Source organism: Osmerus mordax, chromosome 19 (genome assembly GCF_038355195.1).
Source record: "Osmerus mordax isolate fOsmMor3 chromosome 19, fOsmMor3.pri, whole genome shotgun sequence".
Taxonomy (NCBI): domain Eukaryota; kingdom Metazoa; phylum Chordata; class Actinopteri; order Osmeriformes; family Osmeridae; genus Osmerus; species Osmerus mordax.
The window spans coordinates 6,596,573-6,620,024 of NC_090068.1; the positions used below are offsets into that span (position 1 = coordinate 6,596,573).

The 23,452-nt window shown below is 49.4% G+C and overlaps 1 protein-coding gene across 1 annotated transcript in view; it reads left to right on the top strand.

Moving 5' to 3' along the window:
* The first annotated feature begins 35 nt into the window (after positions 1-35).
* Positions 36-23,452, top strand: part of ncor1 (nuclear receptor corepressor 1) — a 40,834-nt gene continuing 17,417 nt past the window's right edge. The window contains 15 exon segments of the mRNA XM_067257692.1: positions 36-160; positions 1,491-1,694; positions 3,233-3,330; positions 3,493-3,700; positions 3,817-3,996; positions 4,986-5,099; positions 6,592-6,648; positions 6,786-6,838; positions 7,987-8,053; positions 9,471-9,643; positions 12,204-12,294; positions 12,407-12,585; positions 13,067-13,121; positions 13,377-13,478; positions 22,624-22,754. Coding sequence (XP_067113793.1) covers positions 1,584-1,694; positions 3,233-3,330; positions 3,493-3,700; positions 3,817-3,996; positions 4,986-5,099; positions 6,592-6,648; positions 6,786-6,838; positions 7,987-8,053; positions 9,471-9,643; positions 12,204-12,294; positions 12,407-12,585; positions 13,067-13,121; positions 13,377-13,478; positions 22,624-22,754 — 1,619 coding nt within the window. The 5' untranslated portion in view covers positions 36-160; positions 1,491-1,583.

A 23,452-nucleotide genomic window follows, 5' to 3' on the forward strand; every position in this document is an offset into this window, starting at 1 on the left:
GTCCTGCTCGGACCTCGACCGACAAATGTGGTGCAGCCCTCTGTCTGCAACACTAGTCTACAGTCCGTCACTCGAGGATTTACAATCATCTAGATACAATAGATATATCTATTAGTTAAGAATACGTTTTGCCTTAAATAGAGTGTTTTTAGAAAATGAGGTGAGTTATTTTTTATTTGGACGTGCTAAAAAGTTATACGTTTTGAAAATAATAATGGTATTGTGCGTACAGACAGTCGAGGCTGAAAATCGCCTTTGCAAGATGGCGACGTGGTTGAGAATTCTAAGGTGAAAATATTGTAGCCAGCAACCTAGCTAAACGTTTCGCGACATTTTTTGCTGCAAGCAAGTAAACAGCTTTGGCATATGTTCATGAAAAAATAAATGGGTTCTCTGAAAATGGGATCAAATGCCAGATTAAATCGAGGAAGAAATTACCCTGTGTTTTGTTAGCTAAGCTAACATTATTAGCTTGCTGCTACACACAGACACTTGGCTACTGCAACAAACAGGCATGCAAGGTACTGGAAATGGAAAGTAGCAAGCTATTAACTTATAGAAAAACAGTAATCCGCAACCATCAAAGCACCGTTCAGTGTAGTCATATGTTGGACGTATTGTTAAACTGGTGTGTGTGTTGTCGAGTATCGCACGACGATTATCTAGCTAGCAATATGCGCTAGTAGATACGAGCTAGATCATAATACATTAATAACATCCGGATTTGTCATTGACATTGTTTTTACACCATGCAGTTCATTCGAAAGCTAAGTCGTTATATCTTCTAGTAGCAGCAAGTCTGCGGTTTAGCCTAACTGAAGGATGAAGAATGTATTATCTGTCTGCCGTTATTATATTGTACTTCATGGACCAGTATAACTTCCTATTTAGCTTAAACTACACTTCCTTGTAACCTCATTTAGCCACAGCGCTAATATGTAAATTACCATTTGAGGATCTGTGCTCAGTTTAATACCTCGCAATGTTTCGATGAATATGCTTCTGCCCCACTAAGGTTATGGTCATATCAAAGTTAAGGTTTGTGAAGAATCCTTGGATACATGAAAGTCTACCTCCCCCTTTAAAGTTTCTCAATTTACAGAACTACTTCCCGCCGCTTGGACTCAATTACTTTTTTGCTTAAAGTTGCATATTCGTCTATAGGCTTAGACCAAATTGCAAAGGTTATTAACAACAACGCTAAATTGAACGAACTTAAAACGGATAACAATACATTTAGTCATTTAGCAGACGCTTTTTATCTAATTTATGTGGCCCGGTTAAACCCCGAAGAGAAAGTAATCCCGACCTCCATTAAGACATCCTAATCCATTAGTGACCGCTTAATTCACGGCCCTGACAGATCTTGTAATACTGGTATGGGGCCGCACAATCCTCTCATGCTGGTGTGGATGAATGCAACTCAGATGGGTATCATGTCATCGAAGTTACCAACAGTTACATAGACTTCTCTGTCTGTCCCTGCCCAGGTGGTTTGGCTCTCCAGTCATGCCCCAGCTGAACCCCTGATCTCAGCAGCAGCAGCAGGAGCCACGCCGGCCCAGCCCCCGGCCGCAGCCAGGATGTCCAGTAGCTCGGGCTACCCCCAGAGCCAGGGGAGCTTCAGCAGCGAGCAGAGCCGTTACCCACCGCACTCTGTCCAGTACACCTTCAGCCCCTCACGCCATCAGCAGGTGAGGCTTTCCAGCCGTCAGCAGGAATCTGTATCAGGAGGTCTTCGACAGGGACGGTATTTTACTACCCGCCTTTATCGCTGACTGCTTTCAATCTCCTGCCTTTGAACACGGCCTGAAGTTATACTCATGCATTGGTTGGCTGAATTTGACATGCAGATACATACGTTATCAGCGTATGCAGGTTTAAGTGCAATTTCTGCTTTGACACAATGATTTGTTTTTGAGAAGGATCTCGACTGATCGTACACTTGCCATCAGCAGACATAGGGGTACTTTACATGTGGTTCAACGGCAATCCAGTGACAGACTGTCGCTTATGTGTTGTACCTGCAGGACTGTTGTATTGATACCACATTGCCAGAGCATAGGGATGCTGAGATGTGGGTATTTATACCAGACTTGATGGCAGATGGCATCCCAGGCAGAGGAAACGTTGTTTAGAAAATCAACTTCAGTAGCATGTTTGTGGACATAAACAATCCAGAAAGCGGGGGTGGGGGGGGGTGGGTGGGTGGGGGGGGTGTGTGTGTGAAAGGCAACAGAGCTAAAAAGGTTACGGAGTGCGTTTGCGTTTTTCTGGTTATCTGTCATGTTAAAACATCTCGGGTTCTAATGTGAGTTTGCCCAGACCAGATTAGAATGGGGTTTGTCTTCATCCCCTTGCTCCATGTCAGATAACAGGATCGTCGGGCTACCACGCTGTAAATCAGCGTCGCTCCTGCCGCTGTGCATGCCTCTGAGTCGGGCTTCCAGAACCCAGCTGTTCATTTATTGTATCTTGTTCACTCCGGGTTGAATGTTTCGAGGAAACTTGATGATCGCCTTTGAATGGGATGCGTCGGTGCTCTGCCCGGGGCTGAGATTGGATGGCAGTGTTGGGTATTGGCCTGTCAGAGTCACCTAAATGTAGCTAAAAGCAAATGTTGCTGTTCTCACGGATGCAGAAATATCAAATGTATCCTGTTTCATTTTTTCTCTTCAGAGATGCTTTTTCGTTGGCGAAATTAATATTCCACAGCGCACAGTCCAACTCAACTGGCTTGATAGTTGTGTTCCGGTCATGTTTGTACTAGTTCGATGTGATAACACAATTCTAAGAAGGCTACTTACACAGAAACCAGTCCGCAGTGCCGTTGTGGACAGGATTTGGGAAGGTTTCCTCTAACTGTATTGAGTGGCTCAGGGTTGTTTGCAGGTCACAGTGTACTGATATGATTTCAAGCCTGTTTGCTAAGAGCTCTCATTAGGGATGTTTTTTTGAATGTGGTCACAATAAGATAGGAGTATTGACCCAGGCTACTACGTCCCCATCCCCCCCACTAAAAGGAGACATCCTGGGTCCTTTTGATAGACTAGAAGCATGACGTGGTTGTTTTTGGACTTACCATGTGTTTAAAGTGGCTGCCCCTTTCGGTTATACCCTCTCAACTTCTGCCATCGTCTCTGATTGGCTCCGGACCCCTAACCTTCTCGTTTGCTTTGTGGTCTTGTTTTGTTTGACCCGGCCTCCCTGATTGGTTTTGTGTTCCCTTTAGGAGTTCACCGTCCAAGACTACCGGGCTCACCTCCAGGATACCCAGCAGGGCAGGAGGAGACCCTCCCTGCTCTCTGAGTTCCACCCTGGGACCGAGAGGTAAAGGCGACTCAGCATGCTAACGCTAACTCCTGCTACAAAACTCTGATGTAGAAGGCAAAACTGCTTTTTCCCTTCTGGGTTCGGCCCTTGTCCTCGACTGTGGCGTTGTAACCGACCAGCTGGCGGGCTTGTCCTCTCCCACCCCCCCCCCCCCCCCAGGCCTCCGGAGCGACGTCATGGCTACGACCAGCAGTTCCAGAGCTCCGCCGGCCAGCCAGAACACGAGGCCATGGAGACCAAACGTCCCCGCATGGAGACGGTCTCCGAGGCCCACTTTGCCCGCGCCACGCAGGGCTCCGGGGGAATCTCCCTTCCGCACTCGCACACTCTCCAGGACAGCCTGAGGTCCAACATGGAGGCCAAGAAGGTGGGCACCGGGCACCTCCATCCGGCAGTGGATGAACACAAGCAGTGTTAGACCTGCACAAGGTATGCCAAAGCCTTTGGCTGACGGCCTGGTGTATATGTGTGTGTGTGTTCCAGGAGAGCCAGTACAGCGTGAAGGCCGACTCTTCCTCCCCGGGAGGGCCACATCACCTGGGGGAGGAGCAGGACGCTTCACCCTCCAAGCTGTCCAAGGAGGAGCTCATCCAGAGCATGGACCGAGTCGACAGAGAGATCGCCAAAGTGGAGCAGCAGATCTTCAAGCTGAAGAAGAAGCAGGTGTGTGGCCCGGTCCAGAACGCCAAGGCAGTATACTCAACCTACAGGACAGATCTATGTTTGGACTGGACTGTTGTTCCCCCTACTGTTGCATTGTCGACGAATGAAGCTCTTTCCTACATATCCAGTTAACATCATCTTATAGCTGTACAAAAAAAAAGAAAAAGGCAATAGTCTGATTCAGTAGTTATATAACGTGCAGGCCAGCTAACGTGTTCACCTGTGTCTTCTCCTTCCGTTTCCCCAGAAGGTGATTATCCTATTCCATAGGCTTATTGTCTATATCAAGCTCTCTTTCTGTTCCTGAGTGGGGAACAGTGACGTATTGTTTGAGCATTCTTCTGGTTGTGTTCACTTACCATCTTTTAGGAATTTGAGTCATTAAGCAGGAATCTAAAAAGGGCTTGGCTGGAAGTCTGGGAATGAGTCTTTGTTCTGTGTTGTTTTCCTGGAGGCCCCCCCCCCCATCCCGTGGGAATTGATTAATTTGGTTTAATCAAGGTGTCCCAGGAGCTCCTGATTGCGCCCCTGTAACCTGGTGGTTCACGTAACCTTTTTGGGGTGGAACTTGGCAACAGCGGTCCAACTGTTTTTCAGCAGCATAATCTCAGTGGCAGAAACTAGGATTTTTTTGTTTGTTTTAAAAACAATTTTTGTATCAGGACATTCTTTGGATAAAAAAAAAAAAAAAAAAAAAAAACACAAAACAAGCCCAAGCAGGCAGAGTACTTTACAATCCCATTCTGGCCCTCTGGATATCCTAACAGACATCAGATCAACACAGCTGTCTGTAGAAAAAGCCACATCAGATCTAATCTATCGAACGTTGCCGAATCCTCAATTCCCCTTTATCGATGTAGAAATAGTTGAAAGGACGTTTTTCACGTCTGTTCCTGTGTGCGTAGCCTGTACCTCGGCGTGTTTGTGTACGCCCGTGCAATTTCTTCTTCTTTTTTTTTTTGATCCGGTTGTTTTGGCTTGTCTCTTAGCAACAACTGGAGGAGGAAGCTGCGAAGCCCATGGAGCCAGAGAAGCCCGTGACCCCGCCCCCGGTGGAGCACAAGCACCGCAGCATTGTCCAGATCATCTACGACGAGAATCGGGTCGGTGCACTGGGGGAACAACCATACCACACCCACACCCACACACACACCCCAACACACTCACAGCTCCTCATCTACAGTGCACTTAAAATACCTCGACTAGCTGACACCTTTTTGTCTTTGTGTCTATGACAAGTGACTCCAGTTCCTTATTTTCTATATTTTTTTCTCTTCACTGGCACACTTGAATTTCTAGTGGCTTGTGGAAACCACGCAAGGTTACAAGTCCTTTTGAGGTCATAAAGTGTAAAAAATAGGACCATGTACAGAAGTAATCGGTCTCTCCCATAGCATGTGTTCAGGTTTGACTTCTCAAATTCCTTTTCGCCATGCCTGATATGTTTTGAATACTGGAGGGAAGTGTGTGTGTGTGTAATGTGTGTTCACTGGTGTGTCTGTAAAGGGTAGAGGGATCAGTATCTGCTTCAGCAGAGTGGGTGGAGAAAGGGAGCATAGTGTGTGTGTGTGTGTGTGTAGGTTACCGTAGTTCACGCTGCTTCGCCTGTGTTTTGGCAGGACAGCACTGGGGCACGGCTTCCTGCCTCGTCAGCCATTAACCCCTTGAGCAGGAAAACCTCCTCAGCCTGTGAGAGCGAAGCTGTGCGCCACGTAAAGCGTTTCCCTGGTGGCCACGGTCATATGCCACAGCATACAGCCTTGTGAAAAGGGAGAGTTTTGAAAGGGAACTAACAGTTGTCAGACTGGTGTGGTACAGGGGAGATGTTGCAGCCAGACTGCCGATGGAACGTTGTAGTTATTTTTTTTTCGCTCTGAATTGTTTATTTCCATCTCAGACAGCTGTTGCTGCTCTGCTTTGGGATGTATCACTCGGATAAGAGAGCAGACTTATCACGAAAAAATGAAATTGAAAACATTGCAGGGGAACCTTTAAGCCCCGGTCATTATCCGGTGCGCACGTCCTCGGTTGTGTAGCATTGGTTTCATTTAGTTGATGGAGGTTCTCCCTGCGATGGTTGAAGGGGCTTATGGAAGGAACTCTTCCTTATGACCCCCCCCCCCCCCCCCCCCCCCCCCCCCCCCGACTCTAATTCTGTGTCTTTGCCAGGGATCCTCAGAGCCTGGGAAAGAGAGCCTAGGTCCCCACTTGAGACCCACAATGTTTTCCATAGATCTCCCCCATGCGATATTACCATGCACAGATGCAGTTTTTGTTGTGTCTGTGTGCACGGTATGGATAAGGTCAAGATGTGTGTGTGTGTGTGAAGAGGGAGGGGGGGGGGTGAGTTGTGTGTGTGTGTGTGGGGGGGGTCTTGTATCTCTACACATTTTCTCACCATTGTTTGTGTGGATGAGGGGGGGGGGCATCTTCAGATGAATGTGTGCACATATTTCCTCCCGCTGCATTGGCAAAGGACCGTACCCCAGGAACGCATGCCACCACAGAGAGTCATTGCGTGGTGAATTACCATAGGGGACCACGTGACTGGGAGCTCCTTTTGATTTTCGAATCGATTTCTCTCTTCTTTTGCAGAAAAAGGCAGAAGAGGCCCACAAGGTCTTAGAAGGTCTCGGTCCTAAAGTTGAACTGGTAAGTGTTTCGGAGTTGTGCACGTTAACGTGTTCATTTGTGAAAATGCAGCAGTAAGCAAACTGAAATGTTAGCATTGCTCGTACGATAGCTAATGGTCACATGACCTGTTCTTCTTCCCCCGCCATTTCTTCTAGCCTCTTTACAACCAGCCATCAGACACAAAAGTATACCACGACAACATCAAGACGTGAGTAGCGCTGAGTCACCATGTATTCTGCAACCTTTCGTAATGGCGAGCGTCGGCGTATCGTCAAAGCTCCGAGCAGTAGGGGACTAGGGCAGGGAGATTCCGTGACCTCTGATGCCAGATGGAATCTATGACTGGGCCAAGTGGCTTCAGTGCTGTCTAATGACCGCTGAGTCACCAGGCCTTTACATGCTCTACTGGCACACACGCATGCTGAGGAAACCGTACGCCGTTGACATAGCGTGTTTTTTGCGAGGAGGCTCGCACATGTGTAGCGAGGGGCTCAGCGGGGGTTGAAGGCCGGCTCTTATCGCCTTGGAAACGTGACGGAACGGCTCTGTGTGGCTTCCTTATCAGACGCCAACTGTGAGCATTCCACCGCTTCACTGTACTGCCTCAGCAACTGGGGAGCCAATGAGAATTGTTCTTCTTCTCTGCTTTTTCTATTGGACAGTAAAGTGGGAGAGGTACCTCAGGTACTTTAGCTTGGCATTGGAGTCTGCTGTGAGGCAGGAGGATACAGTGTGTATTATTGCTGTATTGCGCAGATTAACTTGGTTGCGATTGTTGACAGGGATCATAAAGAGCTATCTTTCAATCTCATTCTCCTCAGGCTGTGGAGGTTGTTTCAAACCAGTTGCCCGCAGCTGAAAACCCTACATAGCGCCCCTGGATCTTTGTTGAAGTTAGATGTTTGGGTTCCAGTGTAGAAGTTGGCTGTCAATCTCCATATGTGACAATGGGTTAGGGTTAGTTAGTTAGTTAGTTAGCCAGCCACTGCGAGGACAACCTTCCCTGGGAAGGGTTTCCAAAGGGAGGTTTTTTCCCAACAGTTTTCTAGTCGTGAGTGTTCCCTGCTCGGGGAAGTTCTCAGATATCCACCTGGCGCCCTTGAAATCTGTCTTTGGTCCAGCAGCACATATTTGGTTTTGCATAGGGACTTTCTGTGCTTCTATTCCCACATTTGGATACACAATTCCCCACTGTCTGTTGCCTGGAAGTGTTCAGGGCGCCAGCGTTCAGTTGACGAGCTGACGACGGTGGCGTGTTTACTGGTGGAACACGTATTTGGATCGAGTCTGTTCCAGTGGCGGACTTCCATCCAAGTCTCTGGCATGTTCTATAATTGGGCCATTTTCCCCTTGCAGTAATCAAGTGATGAGGAAGAAGCTCATTCTCTTCTTCAAGAGGAGGAACCACGCTCGTAAACAAAGGGTGAGTGTCCCCACCGAGGGAGGGATGCAGGGGAAGGAAACTTCCAAGAATCTGGTGGATACTTTGAACATGACACAAAGGCTTGCGCGCACACACACACGCAGACACACACTCGTACTCACACACACACACACACACGCAGACACACACTCGTACTCACACACACACACACACACACACACAAACAGTCTCATGGTCATGAATGCACACACACCCCACACACAAGCTGTTCTCTCACTCAGAAAGGCCGAACTTACCAGGGGGAAATGTTCCAGTTTATCATAACTGTAAAGCTCAGTCAATAGAGCTGCTTATATCATCAAACATTTGCAAAGAACCTTTTTTTTTTATTACATATTTGAATGAGATGATATCTTTTTATGTCTGCTCATTATTCCGCAAAGTCATTCCTGACTTGCTGTTTATTTATAAACGAAAACAACATGCAGCCGGGCACATACATGTGATCATCTAAATTCCTTTGTCGAACCATGTCAACTTATTCCCAGTGTTAAAAGCAAAAGCCATTCTGACATCTTCTGTCGACCAAAAAGAAGGTCTATATGAAAACAATCACACAGCCGGTCATAAATGTATGACTATAGATCATCAGTCATTTCAACAGGGTGTCGTAATAATTTCCTAATCAACAGCTCTAGTCAGGGTAGAGGTGGAGCTCCTCAATGAAGTTAGTATACAACATCACTGTAAACGTTGGCCTGTACTGTAAATGGCCTTTCTACATGGTAAATAATTCATGTCACGGTCAACAAGTTCCCCGGCCGGGCCCAGCAGGAACAGTTTCACATCATGCACTTATTCAGCCTATTAAGTTGGATCAAACTTGCGGAAGAACCCCGTTTCACATCAAAGCAGCAGACCTCGGAGACACAGCCGCCAAACGACTCGGTCTCCCTTATCGGCCAAGCTCGCCGTTTAAATATAGTCTAATCACCCCATGTGGAAGTGTTTTTCCTTTTTCACGGCAGAGGCATGGTTCAGGGAGTGCAACCTTTAGCTGGCAGCTCCCAGGCAGGGTCAGACGCACCTTTTTGGACACTGAACAATGGCCGAGTGCGCGTGGCCACCTGCCAAGAGGAAGGTGGCCTGTTTGGCTCTCCCTGTTGAGAGGGGAAACAAGGCTTTATTGTCCTCCCCCGACGGGACGCTCTCCATCTCCCCACGGCTCTCAACGTTTAACTGTTTACGCCTCCGCATGGGCACGACGCCTCCGCAGTCGTGCCCATGTCGTAAAAACGATCTCAAGTTGTCCTTGTTCAACCCCTCGTCCGCCATAAAGTCTCTAAGCCGTCTTTAAGCCCCCCCCCTCCCCCAGTGTTTTAGACTTATGTCAGACGGGGACACTTTGGGCCCGAACCTTAACCAAACCCATTCCGTCGGTGTGTTCGGCATCCAGGAGCAGAAGATCTGCCAGCGCTACGACCAGCTGATGGAGGCGTGGGAGAAGAAGGTGGAGCGCATGGAGAACAACCCCCGCCGCAAGGCCAAGGAGACGCGCACGCGCGAGTACTACGAGAGGCAGTTCCCCGAGATCCGCAAGCAGCGGGAGCAGCAGGAGCGCTTCCAGAGGTGAGGGGGTGGGGGGAGAGGGTGGGGGGTGTGGGGGGAGGGGGGGGGGGGGGGGGGAGAGAAATGGGAGATAGGAGAGAGTGAGATGGATATAGGAGAGAGAATGTGAAAGGAGGAGAGAGAGAGAGAGGAGGAAATAGGAGAGAGTGAGGAGAAAGTGAGAGAGGAGAGAGAGAGGGGGGGGGGGGGATGGAGAGAGAGGAGGGAGAGACCTGCTGTGGAATCAGGGCCATGATGAACCGCACTGTCAAGGACCTCTGGCTCACGTTCCTGTCTGGCTGTGGTGAGCAGGAGGACGTGGTCACTGCCCTGCAGCTGGCTTATCAGCTGGCTGGCCCTCCTCCTGCCCCAGGGCAGTGTGGGACACGGGAGTCAGAGTCCAGCCTCCGGCTGTTCCAGGCACCCGAGACTTCACGCTTTCTCTGAAACAGCCGAGCGAGGGTTTGCAGGTCAGAGATGTTTGTTCAGACTGTTGCTAAACAGTGGGAGCAGGATACCAAGCCAATGATAGGTCATGTCTGGCACGTTTGTACTTTGGGATCCATTTCCTAGATATACTGCGATTTATAGCCAATAGCAAGTTATAAGCAATAGTTACTTTTTGGGTTGGATATCTTTTTCTTATTTGGAGGGCTTAAAACTGTCATTTCCCATGGGATCGTGTGTGTTTTGACCTTTAAGATCGTTGTTAAATCATCTGTTAAAATGCATTGATGCTTCCTGGATTTCTTTTTGTTTGCTATTCACACTTGAAGATGACTTGTGTGTGTTGTGTGTTTAATACGGAACAAAAGTGCCTGTTATTGCTGAGTAGCAGTTAAAAAATTCATTGCTGTCAAGAACGTTTGGAATTAAATGAACCTGCTTTCAGTTTTTTTCCCCCCTGATTCTCGCCAGACAGGATTTAGAGATCCTGCCATAGAAATTTTGAACACTAACTTTTTAACACTAACCCTCCTGTTACCCTCAAATCTGATTTAAAAAAATGTACCCACTGGGTCAATTTGACCCCAGCAATTTAAACCTCCAGAACATATTTTTTTTTTTTGTGTCTCAGGTAATTGATACTACTTAAATAGCCTTTTAAATTGACATCCCACCCCACCACCCCACCCCTTATACATCCAGAATACCTATTGCACGACTATGGACAAGTATTCTTTTGTAATTTATAACATTTGGAAAGAAAAAAAAACGATTTCTTTTATCTAGGATAGTAACACGAGTTCTGTCCTCATCTGAGGAGGATGCCTCATAATCAGGGTCCTCCTCAATATTATCATCCGTCTCAGACACACTCTCCTCTGTCACTTTCACTCTCGAAAAACTGTGCCAAAATCTCTGACAGAAAATCTTTGCTTCGATGTCATGTTCAAATGAGAGAGATGGAGAACATCGAGAGAGAGCACACAGAGCGCAAAGAGAAATGGTTTAGATGAGCTTCTGTCCACACCTTTATGTTTTCTCCTCCCCTTTGTTTGGTAAACCATGAGAATGAGATATTCCTCTCCCCCACAGCACGGGAAAAAACAAAGTTCTCGTGAGAACGATGTCCCATGTCACGCAATACTACAGATATGGTTATGTTAGGTTAGAGCCCTAAAACAGAGGGAGGTTTTTTGAATATTATATTGAATATGTAAAATTATATTGAACATTCTAAAGTGATAGCATGTTATAGTGACCTCAATAAAACAACCAAAATAAATGTGTGTTAAAATGTTGATATTTTTTAATGTTTTATACAGCTAAAAGAGCCTGGGGTCAAATTGACCCCATGGAACATCAATGTTACAAAAGGTGTACAAGACATTGAAAAAATATCAGCGGGTTAATTTTATGTTTACAGAGTTGTCCCCATTAAATGAGGAAAAGTCATTAAATCTGAAGCAAAAAAAAAAAGTATGTCCATCATGTATTTACAGACGTTAAACATTGAATGGGGTCAAATTGACCCCAAAGAAAATAGGAGGGCTCACTTAAAAAGTGGAGGGAGGTGAATCCTCAAATCCGGAATGTTGAATGAACCGAATTTGGCTGACCTCATGGTTCCCTGCTTAGTCTGCAGATACCTCCGGAAACTGGCTTCTGACCGTCTCTGTTTAGCTAGTCTTTTCCCTGCTGTGCAGCTTGTAGCACAAGACCCTGAGGGGAGGGGAACCACCATGACACGTCACCCATACATCGCTGAGGTGTCGTTGGTCACAGGAATGCTCGGCTAGTAGGACTGAGGAGTGAGGTTTCTTCTCATTGAGACATGGCATGTTTACCTAAGTGCTCATCTGCCTGTTCTGTGACAAGCCTACATGTTCATACGTCGACGGAGTATGGTTTTGACCTCGCACAAGGTGATGTCAGGGAAGTCCTCCGGGTGCAACACTGATAAAGGTGACGGAGGACATTAGGTTAGCATAGCAGCATCGCAGTCCACATTGTAGGGAATGACCAATAGAATGGACATAACCTCCACAGGTTGAAGTTCAAATGTAAGAAAGTGAGATGGGTTGAGGGCAGGTTTGCCGGTTTGACTGACTCCTTCTTGGTTTTCCTCCACCTATAGGGTCGGCCAGAGAGGAACCGGCCTTTCCGCAACCATCGCAAGAAGCGAGCACGAGATTTCGGAAATAATCGACGGCCTTTCCGAACAAGAGGTAGGTCTTTCATTATGAACGTACAGCAACCCCCCCCCCCCCCCCCCCCCCACAACCAACTTTAAGACGGCGAACACGCACCAGCCTCACTCCTCCCCCTCCGCCCTTCCAGAACAACGAGAAGCAGATGAGGCAGCTGTCCGTCATCCCGCCCATGATGTACGACACGGAGCAGCGGCGGGTCAAGTTCATCAACATGAACGGCCTGATGGACGACCCCATGAAGGTGTACAAGGCCCGGCAGTTCATGAACGTGTGGAGCGAGCACGAGAGGGAGATCTTCAAGGAGAAGTGAGCGCACAATTTTTTTACCGATTACTTCCGGAAGTTTCCGTGTGGCCTGTCGTGTTCCATGAATGGAATGACCGTATGACGGCGCAGATACACTCGCGTTTTGAGAGTCAGTGCTGGGCAAAGGCTTGAAATGGCTGGAGGCCAGTGAGATTGCAGAGCTATCCTTTAGGTCACAATGCCCACAGACTGCATTTGGCCTATGTGATGTGGATAATGGAATGATTCGAAACAAATGAGCCATCTTGATGACTCTGGCATTCCTCTTCCTTGCCACAAAGCAAGTAGCTTACACTTGGAATGCTGGACTATTTATTTACTAAATGCCTACACTGAACGGAAAATAGTGCCTTTGACTGCAAGCATTTTTCTATGGAACTAAGTGGCATGTTTTCTAATGAGTATTTAATAAAATACTGAACAGCAGAAGCACGTTGGCAGCTCAGCTCATGGCTGCCTTGTATGATGTTTTTCCTCACAGGTTTGTCCAACACCCCAAAAACTTTGGCCTCATCGCTTCCTATCTGGAGAGAAAGGTAAGCTGACGAACCTTCCCGCTCTGCAGTAGCCTCCGATACCCCCCCCCCCCCCCCCCCCCCCAACCCCTGCATTCTCTGGTCTGTTCCTGATTACGTTTTGTACATTTTTTATGTGCTCATGTCCCCGTGCCGTCTGGGAACGTCGACACCAATAAATGCACGAGAGGGTGTGTTTGTTTACAGGCACAGGGCTGTTCTGTTTTGACTCTAATGTCCGTCCCCCCCCTCCCCCTGCAACTCTCTCTGTGGCAGTGCGTTTCCGACTGCGTCCTGTTCTACTATCTCACCAAGAAGAACCAGAATTACAAGACCCTGGTGAGACGCAACTTTGGAAGACGGAGAGGCAGGAACCAGGTGAGCTGGAGTTCTGCGTTTCGGAGGGAGATGGCGGTTTGCAAAATCGCAGTTCCTGGTCAAGTTTTGATTTAGAACATGCAGCTGGATTTCTGCTTTGCTTTAAAAAAAATGTTGGTCATCGTTTTCCATGGGATAAGCAGACCTCTGTTTTACTCTTCGATACATCATGGAAATGACTTGGTGTTCCTTATGAATTCCTAGTGACGTTTGCAGCAGGAGGCCCTCTGGTGTCCAATCCTGTTTCTGGCAGGTGCTGTCCTCTTCCTCGTCTCCCTCCTCCTCTTCTTCCTCCTCCTTTTGCTCCTCCTCTTCTATATCCTTCTCATCCTCCTCTTCCCTCCTCCTCCTCTCTCCAGGACAGAGCAGCTCCTCCTCAGCTTTTCGGGGCGCTGCAGAACCACGGGGGGGGGGGGGGGGGGGGGGGGTGCTGTGGAGTGGAGTGTGAGGTTTGGGAGCGGTGCCTCTTGATCCGAGGGCAGCGGGGTCAGCTGATTTATGGGGCGGCCGCTGAGCTGCAGACGCTCCGAGGAATCCGTTTTATCTGCCCGCCATAGTCAGAATGCTCCGTCTTGCTCTCCAGGGCCTGAGGCGGAGGGAGGGGAAAAACAGAAAATACTCACTCTCTTCCTCCCCCCTCTTCCTCTCTGTCTCGCTCCCTCCCCCCCCCCCCCCTCCGTCTCTCTCTCCCCCCTCTTCCTCTCTCCGTCTCTCTCTCCCTCTCTGTCTCTCCGTCTCTCTCTCCCCCCCTCTTCCGCTCTCTCTCTCCCCCCCTCTTCCGCTCTCCCTCCTCCCCTTCCTCCACTCTCTCTCTCTCCCCCCTCCCTCTCTCTCTCCCCCTCCCTCCCATTTTCTCTCTCTCTCTGTGTGTGAACGTCCAGTCTCCTCCTCCCCTCTGGTGAAATATGTCGATGCGTAGCAGCAGTCTCTGGAGCCGTGTTTGTGTTTTGAGAGGCTCGGCTCGACCGAGCCCTTGTCACGCGCAGGATTATTAGTCACTCCTCTTCCGCGCAGACCGAGTGACAAAAGTTTCACCTCGTCTCACACTGGGTGAGTTACCTCCACTTTGAAGCGCCCCCCCCCCCCCCCCCCCCCACCCCCGATTTAAGACAGAAGCTATTACAAATCTGTTGCCACAGCGCCCTTTGCAGGGAGCTCTGTGAGTGATTATAGCTGCACGGTTGCATATCGTTAACCCGTAATCACAAGACCAAGACAAGTTTGAATTCCTGGAGGGTTTCGTTGGGTGTTGTTTTCCGCCCATTTTGGAATTGTACTGCCCTCCTGGACCACGTGTTAGAACTCGACAAGCGTTAACCCTGTTGCAGATCGCAGGCTGGACTCGAGTGGTCCAGGGTTTTCCATTGGACGTGAGCAGCGTGCTGAATGTGGGCTTGCGTTACATGAGCGCGGCAGACCCCGGGGCGGGTGTTGACACAGCGTACGCTCGCAGCACACGCTCACAGCCGTTTCCAGCCACTCACAGAGGTGAGCAGAGGCTTGGGGGGAGGAGGGGGGGGGGGGTCTGGGGAGTGGAGGGTGACAGCCACAGCACATAGGCTTGTAATGCACTCCCTTCTCCGAGATAAGGGTGGTGGTGTGTGTGTGTGTGTGTGTCTGTGGTGGTGTGGTGTGTGCATTACTGCAGTCCTCCATATGTTTTCATTTTTCTATTATTATTTTTTTGCGTGTCATAATTTGACCGGTAGTATGACCAAATCTTAGTCCGGTGGGGGGGGTGGGTTATAGTTCAAACTTACCGAGCAGCTGTTGATAGAATAGTGTTCTACCATCAGCATGTGGCTTGTCATCCTTGTATTACGACAAGTCACACTATGTGTACACAGGCTTAGATGACTTCTGACATCTGGAGATGACATGAGGGCCCACAAACACACACACAGCTTCATTTTGGAACAATCCAGATTGGATTTCCCTCTGCTTTTCATCTGACATCCTGGTGGTGGTGGTGGAGGAGAGGGGAGGGGGGGCTGTTCCTCTGCCTGTGCCCCAGGAGGATGCCCCCCCCTCCCTCCCCAGGCTTCCTCCTGTCTGGATGCAGCCCCTGGCTGGCTGCTGGGCCGGAACATTCTGTGTGTCTGCCTATGGAGACTCGCTGGCCCAGCCAGACACACAGGTCAGATCACGAGAGTGGAGGATTGAGCACCCTGGCATGGGGAAATGAGCTCATGTGAGATACGGGAATTCACTGTCTTATTCCTCTTATTATTATTATTACTCCTGGGCCTCTACTGTGTGTGCGTGCGCACGCGTGGGTGTGTGCGTCACTCTTTCACTAATTCATTTTTCGAGCTTATCTTTGATGGCATGCAAGACTTACTGCTGTAGGGTGGAGTGGACTTCCCTTCTCCTGAACTACCACAGATTGTACGCGTCTGTGTGTGAGTGTGTGTGTCTGTGTGTCTCTGTGTGTGGGTGTGTCTCTCTGTGTGTGTCTCTGTGTGTCTCTCTGTGTGTGTGTGTGTGTGTGTGTGTGTGTGTGTGTGTGTGTGTCCAAACACAAGAATGAGTTTGCTCTCGTATTCGTCTCTCCCCCTTTTATTAGAGAAGTCTCAACGATTTGGATGATTTGTCCTCCACACTGGTGCGGACGACCAGGGTGCATGACTGGCCTGTATTCCAGTCTCCACAGACCGAATGACCCACTCCCCCCCCTCCCCCCGGCCCCCAGGACCAACTCCGCTGTGTTCCTGTAACAGAGGGGCCTCTGTCTGAGCTGGGAGGCCCAGATCACAAGCCCGGCTGTGGGGGTTACTGGATGGATGCGCAGGTCCATTCCCCAGCAGTCTGGTCCCTGCAATGAAGCCGTATGCTGTCAGAGCATTGGCAGCCCTGGCCGTCTAGCACCACGTGCTTCAGGCAGTTTGTTCAGTCGGTGGTTTTCCAATGCGACGGCTTTTGTCTGTTTTCATTCTGATGGTCGGAATGTGCCCCAACGAGTTCACCGAACGTGGCCTTGGTCACGGAGTTATTTGGATGCGTGCATGCAGAGGATTGAATCAGTGGACTCTGAATGGGCACAGTGCCGTCTGTACCCCAGGCAGCATATGCAGTACGAGAAACACAAAAAGAAAAAGAACAAAAACAAACTTTTGCTATGTTAAGTAGCTGAAATGAGTGAGAAACAGGGGGGGGGAGGAGGAGGAGAGAGACAAATGATAGCCAGCCCTGGCAGCTTGTATAAGCTGTCCACAGCGAGGTTTTTTTTTCCCTCTCCTCTTGCATTTCCTTTTTATTCTCTCCCCATGAATCTCCCCTCTCGGTCAGAGCGAAGTGGTACGTCCCAGCGATCTAACAGGCCCAAATAACTGGCTGTACTGCTGCGAGTGCCAATCAAAGAGGAGCACTCGACGGGGATTACCTCGAGTGACCCCGCATAGATTAGAGCGGCGCATGTGAGATGGGCGATTCCTCAGGCGGCTTAAGTGACCCGATGACACGCTTTCCTGGAATATGTGCGCCCGTGCCTCAGCCAGGGCCCCCCTTCTGAGGAGCTGTGCTATGGTGCTCTCCTGCTGCGCTAGCACGAGCGCTAGCCCCGCCGCTCCCCAGTACTGCCGGCGCTGCCATGGAGGCACGGTGGGACCACACTCGCGCAGGTTAACCCCCGAGCAGGGGCTTCTCCCGGGGAGAAAGGCGCTCGCGAGCGACAAATGAGCCGACAGGTACGTCCGCGGGGCTTTTGGGAACTTGCGCAACTCTGCTGCATTTCTTCCCCCTCTCTCTCTCTCTCTCTCTCTCACTCTCTCTCTCTCTGTCTCTATCTCTCACTCTCTTTTTTTTTTCTTTTTTTTTTTATAGCTTGCTGTCTCTCTTGGTGTGTGTGTCTCTCTCTCGCCGAACCCCTCCCCTCTTTCCTTTCACACTCTTGTTTATCCTTTTGTGCCCTCTCTCCCTTCGCTCCCCCCCCCCCCCCTCGCCTCCGTTCTCCAACCCCTTGTCCAGTCGCTGCCTGTTTCCCAGTAACTTCCTCCGTGCGCTGCTTCCCCCCCCCCGTGCCGTTGCACAATCACATATTTGACACGACCGCAGCCTTCGGTTTTTTGTCGACGGGGGGGATGCAGCCTCTTCGTGCACAGATGCGTCCATCTGCAGACAATTATGGCCTTTATTTAGGCAGTTTAGACGCGATGTGTTTATCGTCACGATCGTGGACGCTTTTTGGGGGTTCGAGCCAAGGCTGCACTGGACGCCGTTTTTGTGGTCTTTTAATCGCGTTCGACGTGCAGATGTTGCCGTCGGAAGGACGCGAACCCCACTTTTTCCGTTCCCCCCGTTGGACTCCGCACAGGGAAGACCGAGTGTGTGTTTTGGCGTGAGGTGAGCGAGGCTGCAAAGTGGCTCTCCACCCAGATCTCCCTGGAGTCAGACTAGAAGTGTGACGTTGTGGACAACACATTTTTCTTTGCTGTCTCGCAGAGTTGTTTTTGGCAGAAAACGTGTTTTTTATCGCACTGCTTTTCGATATAGTGTTTGATAGCCCCCCCCCCTAATTTTACCCCTCACTGTCACCCTGTAGTTAAGCAACTTTCTCACCCACGTCTTTGCGTTTGTTGATTTATGTAGCGTGAACAGAGAAGTGCATGTGTATCAATAGCATGCGTCACACAGCGCAACATCCAGGCTTCTGTTATTTGTTCTAGGTGGGACCATAAATTGAGCGTTCATAAAATGTGTATTCCAGCAACTTAGTGAAACATTGGCTGCAGTGTGTGTGTGTCTGTGTCCAGCTGTCTGAAAGGTCACCTCCCAGTAGAGCAGAGTTCACTATGGAGGACATGGAGGTAGTGATGGGGATGGATACCCGGTTCTGTAAGGACCCGGTTCCAAATTTCTCAAAACCCGAAGATCAATAAGGATCCGAGCTTATCGATACCGCTATCAATAAGCTCGCTCCTCGATACCGCTATCAATAAGCTCGCTCCTCGAGACTAGGTAGGCTAATATAATGTCACTTATGTCTCGAGAGAGAAGTTATGTCATTTAAATCAAATCACTGGTGCACAAACGTACATCGATTGTCTAATAAAACGACTAAATTCAATTGAATGGCCTGCCAACCGCCTTTAAACTAAAAGAAGAAGAATTTAATTGGCTCACGCCCTACTTCGCTTTATTTATTATTTTGTTGCTAGCTACGATGGCTGACGGTACTAGGCGGTCAAAGGCTTGGCTACATCTTAATAAAGCCAAAGATAAGGACGAAGCGACGCGCAATATATGTTTGAAGATCATTTCTTGTAAGGGGTGGGGGGGGGGGGGGGGGGGGGGAGGGACACTACTGCAATGAATAAGCACCTCAACGCAGGGCTGCCAACTTTTCCAAAAACCCTGGCGTGAGATTTGGTAGCAACCCCTCCCCCCCCCTCCCCCTTTTTTTTCCCCAGTGTGTGTCAGTGTGTGAGTAAAGACTAGCCACCCACGCCCCGCTGCTGATCATTCAAAACATAGTCACCGGGAGTATGGCTCTGTGGGCTGCTTAAGCATCTTGTTAAACAATAACAGAGATGGAACAAAATAGGGATGAGATAAGGAAGGTTTGGGTTTGGTTAGCTGGCCATTAAGCTAGATCAGGTGCCTTTTGTTGAAACGTGTTAAACTTTTCATAAAGTCTTGAACAATGACGGCTTGTCAATGTCACTTTTTGTCAACCAACCAATCACAGTCATTTATACGATTTACTCATCCAGGTTGTGGATAGTACATCTGTAGTGGACAATTGTAGATTTAGCCAGAGCCAGGATCCATTGGGCAAATATGTGCTCCTTTTATCCAGCCTCCTCCTGAGAGCAACACGTTCCCCTTGTTCTATTTGACATCTGTTTTACTTAAGTTATTGTTATAAATGTTGTTCAGTAATCTTGTTTACATAAAGTGTGGCGTGGGTTGTGTGGGTGCTGCTATATGTTTAACATTTGCCAAATTCATTCATTTAGATGGTGGTTATCTCGAGGTCACCCCAGAAAAGTATTGATAGTGGTATCGATAAAGACTCGGATCGTTAAGCAGTCTCGAAAATTGTATCGATACAAATTAAATATCCCCATCCCTACATGGAGGTGTACCTGGTAATACCTTTTGTTTGTTTTATACTTTTCCTCAAATCAGACTCGGAGAACTTGATTGTTGTTCAATCGCAGGCCTTGTCTGAAGGAATGCTCCACAGTTTTTATTTTAAAATCCTTTGCAACACGTAAAAGGAACCGGTTTCCCCGGTGCATTTCCCCCTCCCCACCCCCTTAATCGCTAGGCAGTTAAAGTCATCAAGCCGATCTCATTATCCTTGGAAAACCGGGCCAAGAAAGTTGTGTCCTCAAAGCCTCCGTGACCAGGTGCCTAGCTGCTACTGGCACAGTTAACTGGATAATGACAGTGAGAGAGTGGCTGAGCCACTGTTAATGACTCCTGACCGGACTGCCTCTCTACGTGGCTCGAAGGGGGGAGGAACCTTAGTGCTGAGGCATTTTAACAAGGTTCGTGCTTTCTGAATGCCAGTTCCAATGAACTAACTTGAACTTTTGAATAGTCTGTTATTTGGTAATTGGATCATAGGATCATGAAAAGGTCAGGACACACCGAAATTGGGCGTAGGTAAGTTACTGGTACACAAACAATAGCCAGTGGGTCTGTTTTTCGTTATCCCAGGCTTTATTTGTCGCTCTTTTCTGCTCCGTGGAGTTGCTAAGGGGCCAGAGAGATTCCTGCTCTGGCGCCCTGCCTGTGGTCGGAGAGGGGAACATTGGCCCGTGGCTCGGTCATTTCCGAACCCAAACAGGTCCGGTGAATCAGCAAAAGAGGAGGTGGGGTGGAGAGAGGGGGGGTTTGGTTAGGAATTAACACTCGGAATATTCAGAGCCGTTCAGGGGGAAAAAAATGTTCCGTCCAAAAACACGGCCGGACCGCAGAACCACAGTGCCCCGTTGACTGTTGGCAGAACAGCTGCGTGCAGGCTGTAGTCTATGGGGCACGCGCTGGCAGGAAGACCCCCTCTCTGCGCCCGGTATCTCCTGGAGCAGACTGGCAGACACACCCTAGCCCCGATGTGAGGGGGCGGGCGCTGGGCCTGGCCGAGACCAGCTGATTGGTTGACAGCTTCTCTTTTTGTGCACAGTCACTGTGCTGTGTGTAGCCTTTTCCCCCTGTCAAGACAGCCCACCCTTGACACCCCCCCCCCCCCCGCTTCTATTTTGTTTGGTTATCTCATTCTGTCCCCCCGCCTCACCCCCTCCTCTCTTTGCTCTGTTCCTTTTCCTGCCTCGCCATTGAGTTTAGTACATTCCTTGGCCCCATCTGCTACCAGCATGGGCTGTTTGGCTTGGCATCGCCAGACTTGTTCCAGCGCAGCACTTTCGTGGAACAGGCGAGGAGGAGGGGATTCTGTGGTGGCGCTCGCCAGCAGCCGCGATGATAAAGAATGTCGCTCTGTCCTCAGCCGCCGGGCCGGACTCGCGTTCCGTCCTTCACCGGGGTTACGTCGTTTCATGGCTATCCGTTACTGCCGCGTCATTCGTCCGGCCGCGTGAACAGCGTATGTGTGTTACCAGCTGCAAGTAGGCCGAATGGATACATCTGTCGAGTCCCCATGATTTTTTTTCCCCCCTTTTGAAGGCCTCCAAAGTTATAGAACGGACGGGCTCTAAAAGTGTACGCGCGCGCACAGCCACGGGACTAGATGATAAGCCTTCATATTTGTGAAGTAACAGCATCCCAATGTAGTGTTCTTTATCTCCAGGGCCTCTCCCACTGGCATGATTGTACCCTACTGTGCCTGTGCTTGGTTTGCCGGCTGCACAGTGCAGGACAGGTAAGCGCTCCAGAAGGTCACCACGTCAGCCCTGAAGATCATCGGCCCCCCTCTCCAGGGTTTCCCCCAGCACTTTTCAGTTAAGGCGGCTGCCCAAGCAACGCTCGCCTGCCGCCTTGACTACGCCGTAAAAAAAACCCCAACATCTTTTATTTTTTATAGCGACATCCGCCGTGTTACTCTGTCCTGTTTCCTCCCTTCCATTCCAAACCGTGACCGACGCCAGTCTCCCTTCTCTGCAGAACGCATTAGTTTATCGCACAAACTACCCCCCCCCCACTCTCCCGCATTAGTCTATCGCACAAACTAGCCCCGTCGTTGTACAGTGACAATAAAGATATTCTATTCTATTGGGGTGAACACAGTTCAGGAACCAGACGCTAGCGGCTAGCCCATAAAGGCACTTACCTTTCACTTAACATTCGTTTGCTCATCGACCGGAATATGGGGGTCATCTACACTGCTTCATGTCATAGAGCAGTGTTGTTGTACTCTGTGTGTGTGTGTGTGTGTGTGTGTGTGTGTCATGAACTCGTATACATCCGTCCCATCCATGCGAAAGAGCGTCCAAAGACAGCACAGTCCTAATCTAATGTAGGCAGGCTGGAAGGCTGTGCCTGTTAAACCTTTCCACTCGTATCTGGTTATCTGGGAGGAAATTGAGCTGCATCATAGAGGGGTTGACCTGAGGGCAACTCATCAACAGACTATTACATTCTCTCCCTTCGCCTATAGCGGAACAGCTTGCTGTCGTTTCCAGACGCAATAATTACCCGTGCCCCCTCACTCGCGTCCACCCCTTGCCCAGTGTGCTTCCAGCTCATTCCGAGGTCAGTGGGGAATCAGGCTGGCATTCAAGATGGCTGCTTGATTTGTGAGCATTAGGAAGTCCAGCTTTAGGCCTGGACGTGATGAGATCCCAGGGCTGGTAATTGATGGAGAGTGGAGATGCGTAGATGTATGGTCTGATAAGCGGGTCTGGGGGTATTCATTCAGTAGGTTTCATACAGGTCCTCGCTGGTATGGTTGTTTCCATAGTTCCACTGTAGCCTTAAAAGGGAAGTAGGTCACATAGAACTGATTTAGCTTTGGGCTTCACTGAAGAGGAGTCAAAAAATACGTGCTGACTTTGAAACGCGACAGTCGCGAGTTTGGCCGCTATTCAGTCTGAGGTTTAACAGACAAATTCTCGCAAAGAGATTTGGACTTCTTGACAGGAAAGGTGTGAATATCCACCTCCAGAGCATTCGAAATGTTACCAGACCCGTCCTCTTCTTGTTTTGCACCGATGCTTGAAGACGCCACTTTTGTGTTTCCCAGCAGATCACACGTCCCTCGCAAGAAGACAAGGCCGACGACAAGACTGAGGAGGAGAAGTTGGAGAAGTCCGAGAAGAAGGAGGACGAGGAGAAGAAGGACGAGGAGGAGAAAGATGAAAAGGAGGAATCCAGGTGAGCATGGTCGCCAGGGGATACCAGGATGCTCTTTCACACAGGCAGCTCTGCTGGAGCCTGGTTAGAGTCAGGTAGCTCTACTGTAGCCTGGTTAGAGTCAGGTAGCTCTACTGTAGCCTGGTTAGAGTCAGGTAGCTCTACTGTAGCCTGGTTAGAGTCAGGTAGCTCTACTGTTGCCTGGTTAGAGTCAGGTAGCTGTGCTGTAGCCTGGTTAGAGTCAGGTAGCTCCACTGTAGCCTGGTTAGAGTCAGGTAGCTAAACTGTTGCCTGGTTAGAGTCAGGTAGCTGTGCTGTAGCCTGGTTAGAGTCAGGTAGCTCTACTGTAGCCTGGTTAGAGTCAGGTAGCTCTACTGTAGCCTGGTTAGAGTCAGGCAGCTCTACTGTAGCCTGGTTAGAGTCAGGTAGCTCTACTGTAGCCTGGTTAGAGTCAGGTAGCTCTACTGTAGCCTGGTTAGAGTCAGGTAGCTCTACTGTTGCCTGGTTAGAGTCAGGTAGCTGTGCTGTAGCCTGGTTAGAGTCAGGTAGCTCTACTGTAGCCTGGTTAGAGTCAGGTAGCTCTACTGTAGCCTGGTTAGAGTCAGGTAGCTCTACTGTAGCCTGGTTAGAGTCAGGTAGCTCTACTGTAGCCTGGTTAGAGTCAGGTAGCTCTACTGTTGCCTGGTTAGAGTCAGGTAGCTGTGCTGTAGCCTGGTTAG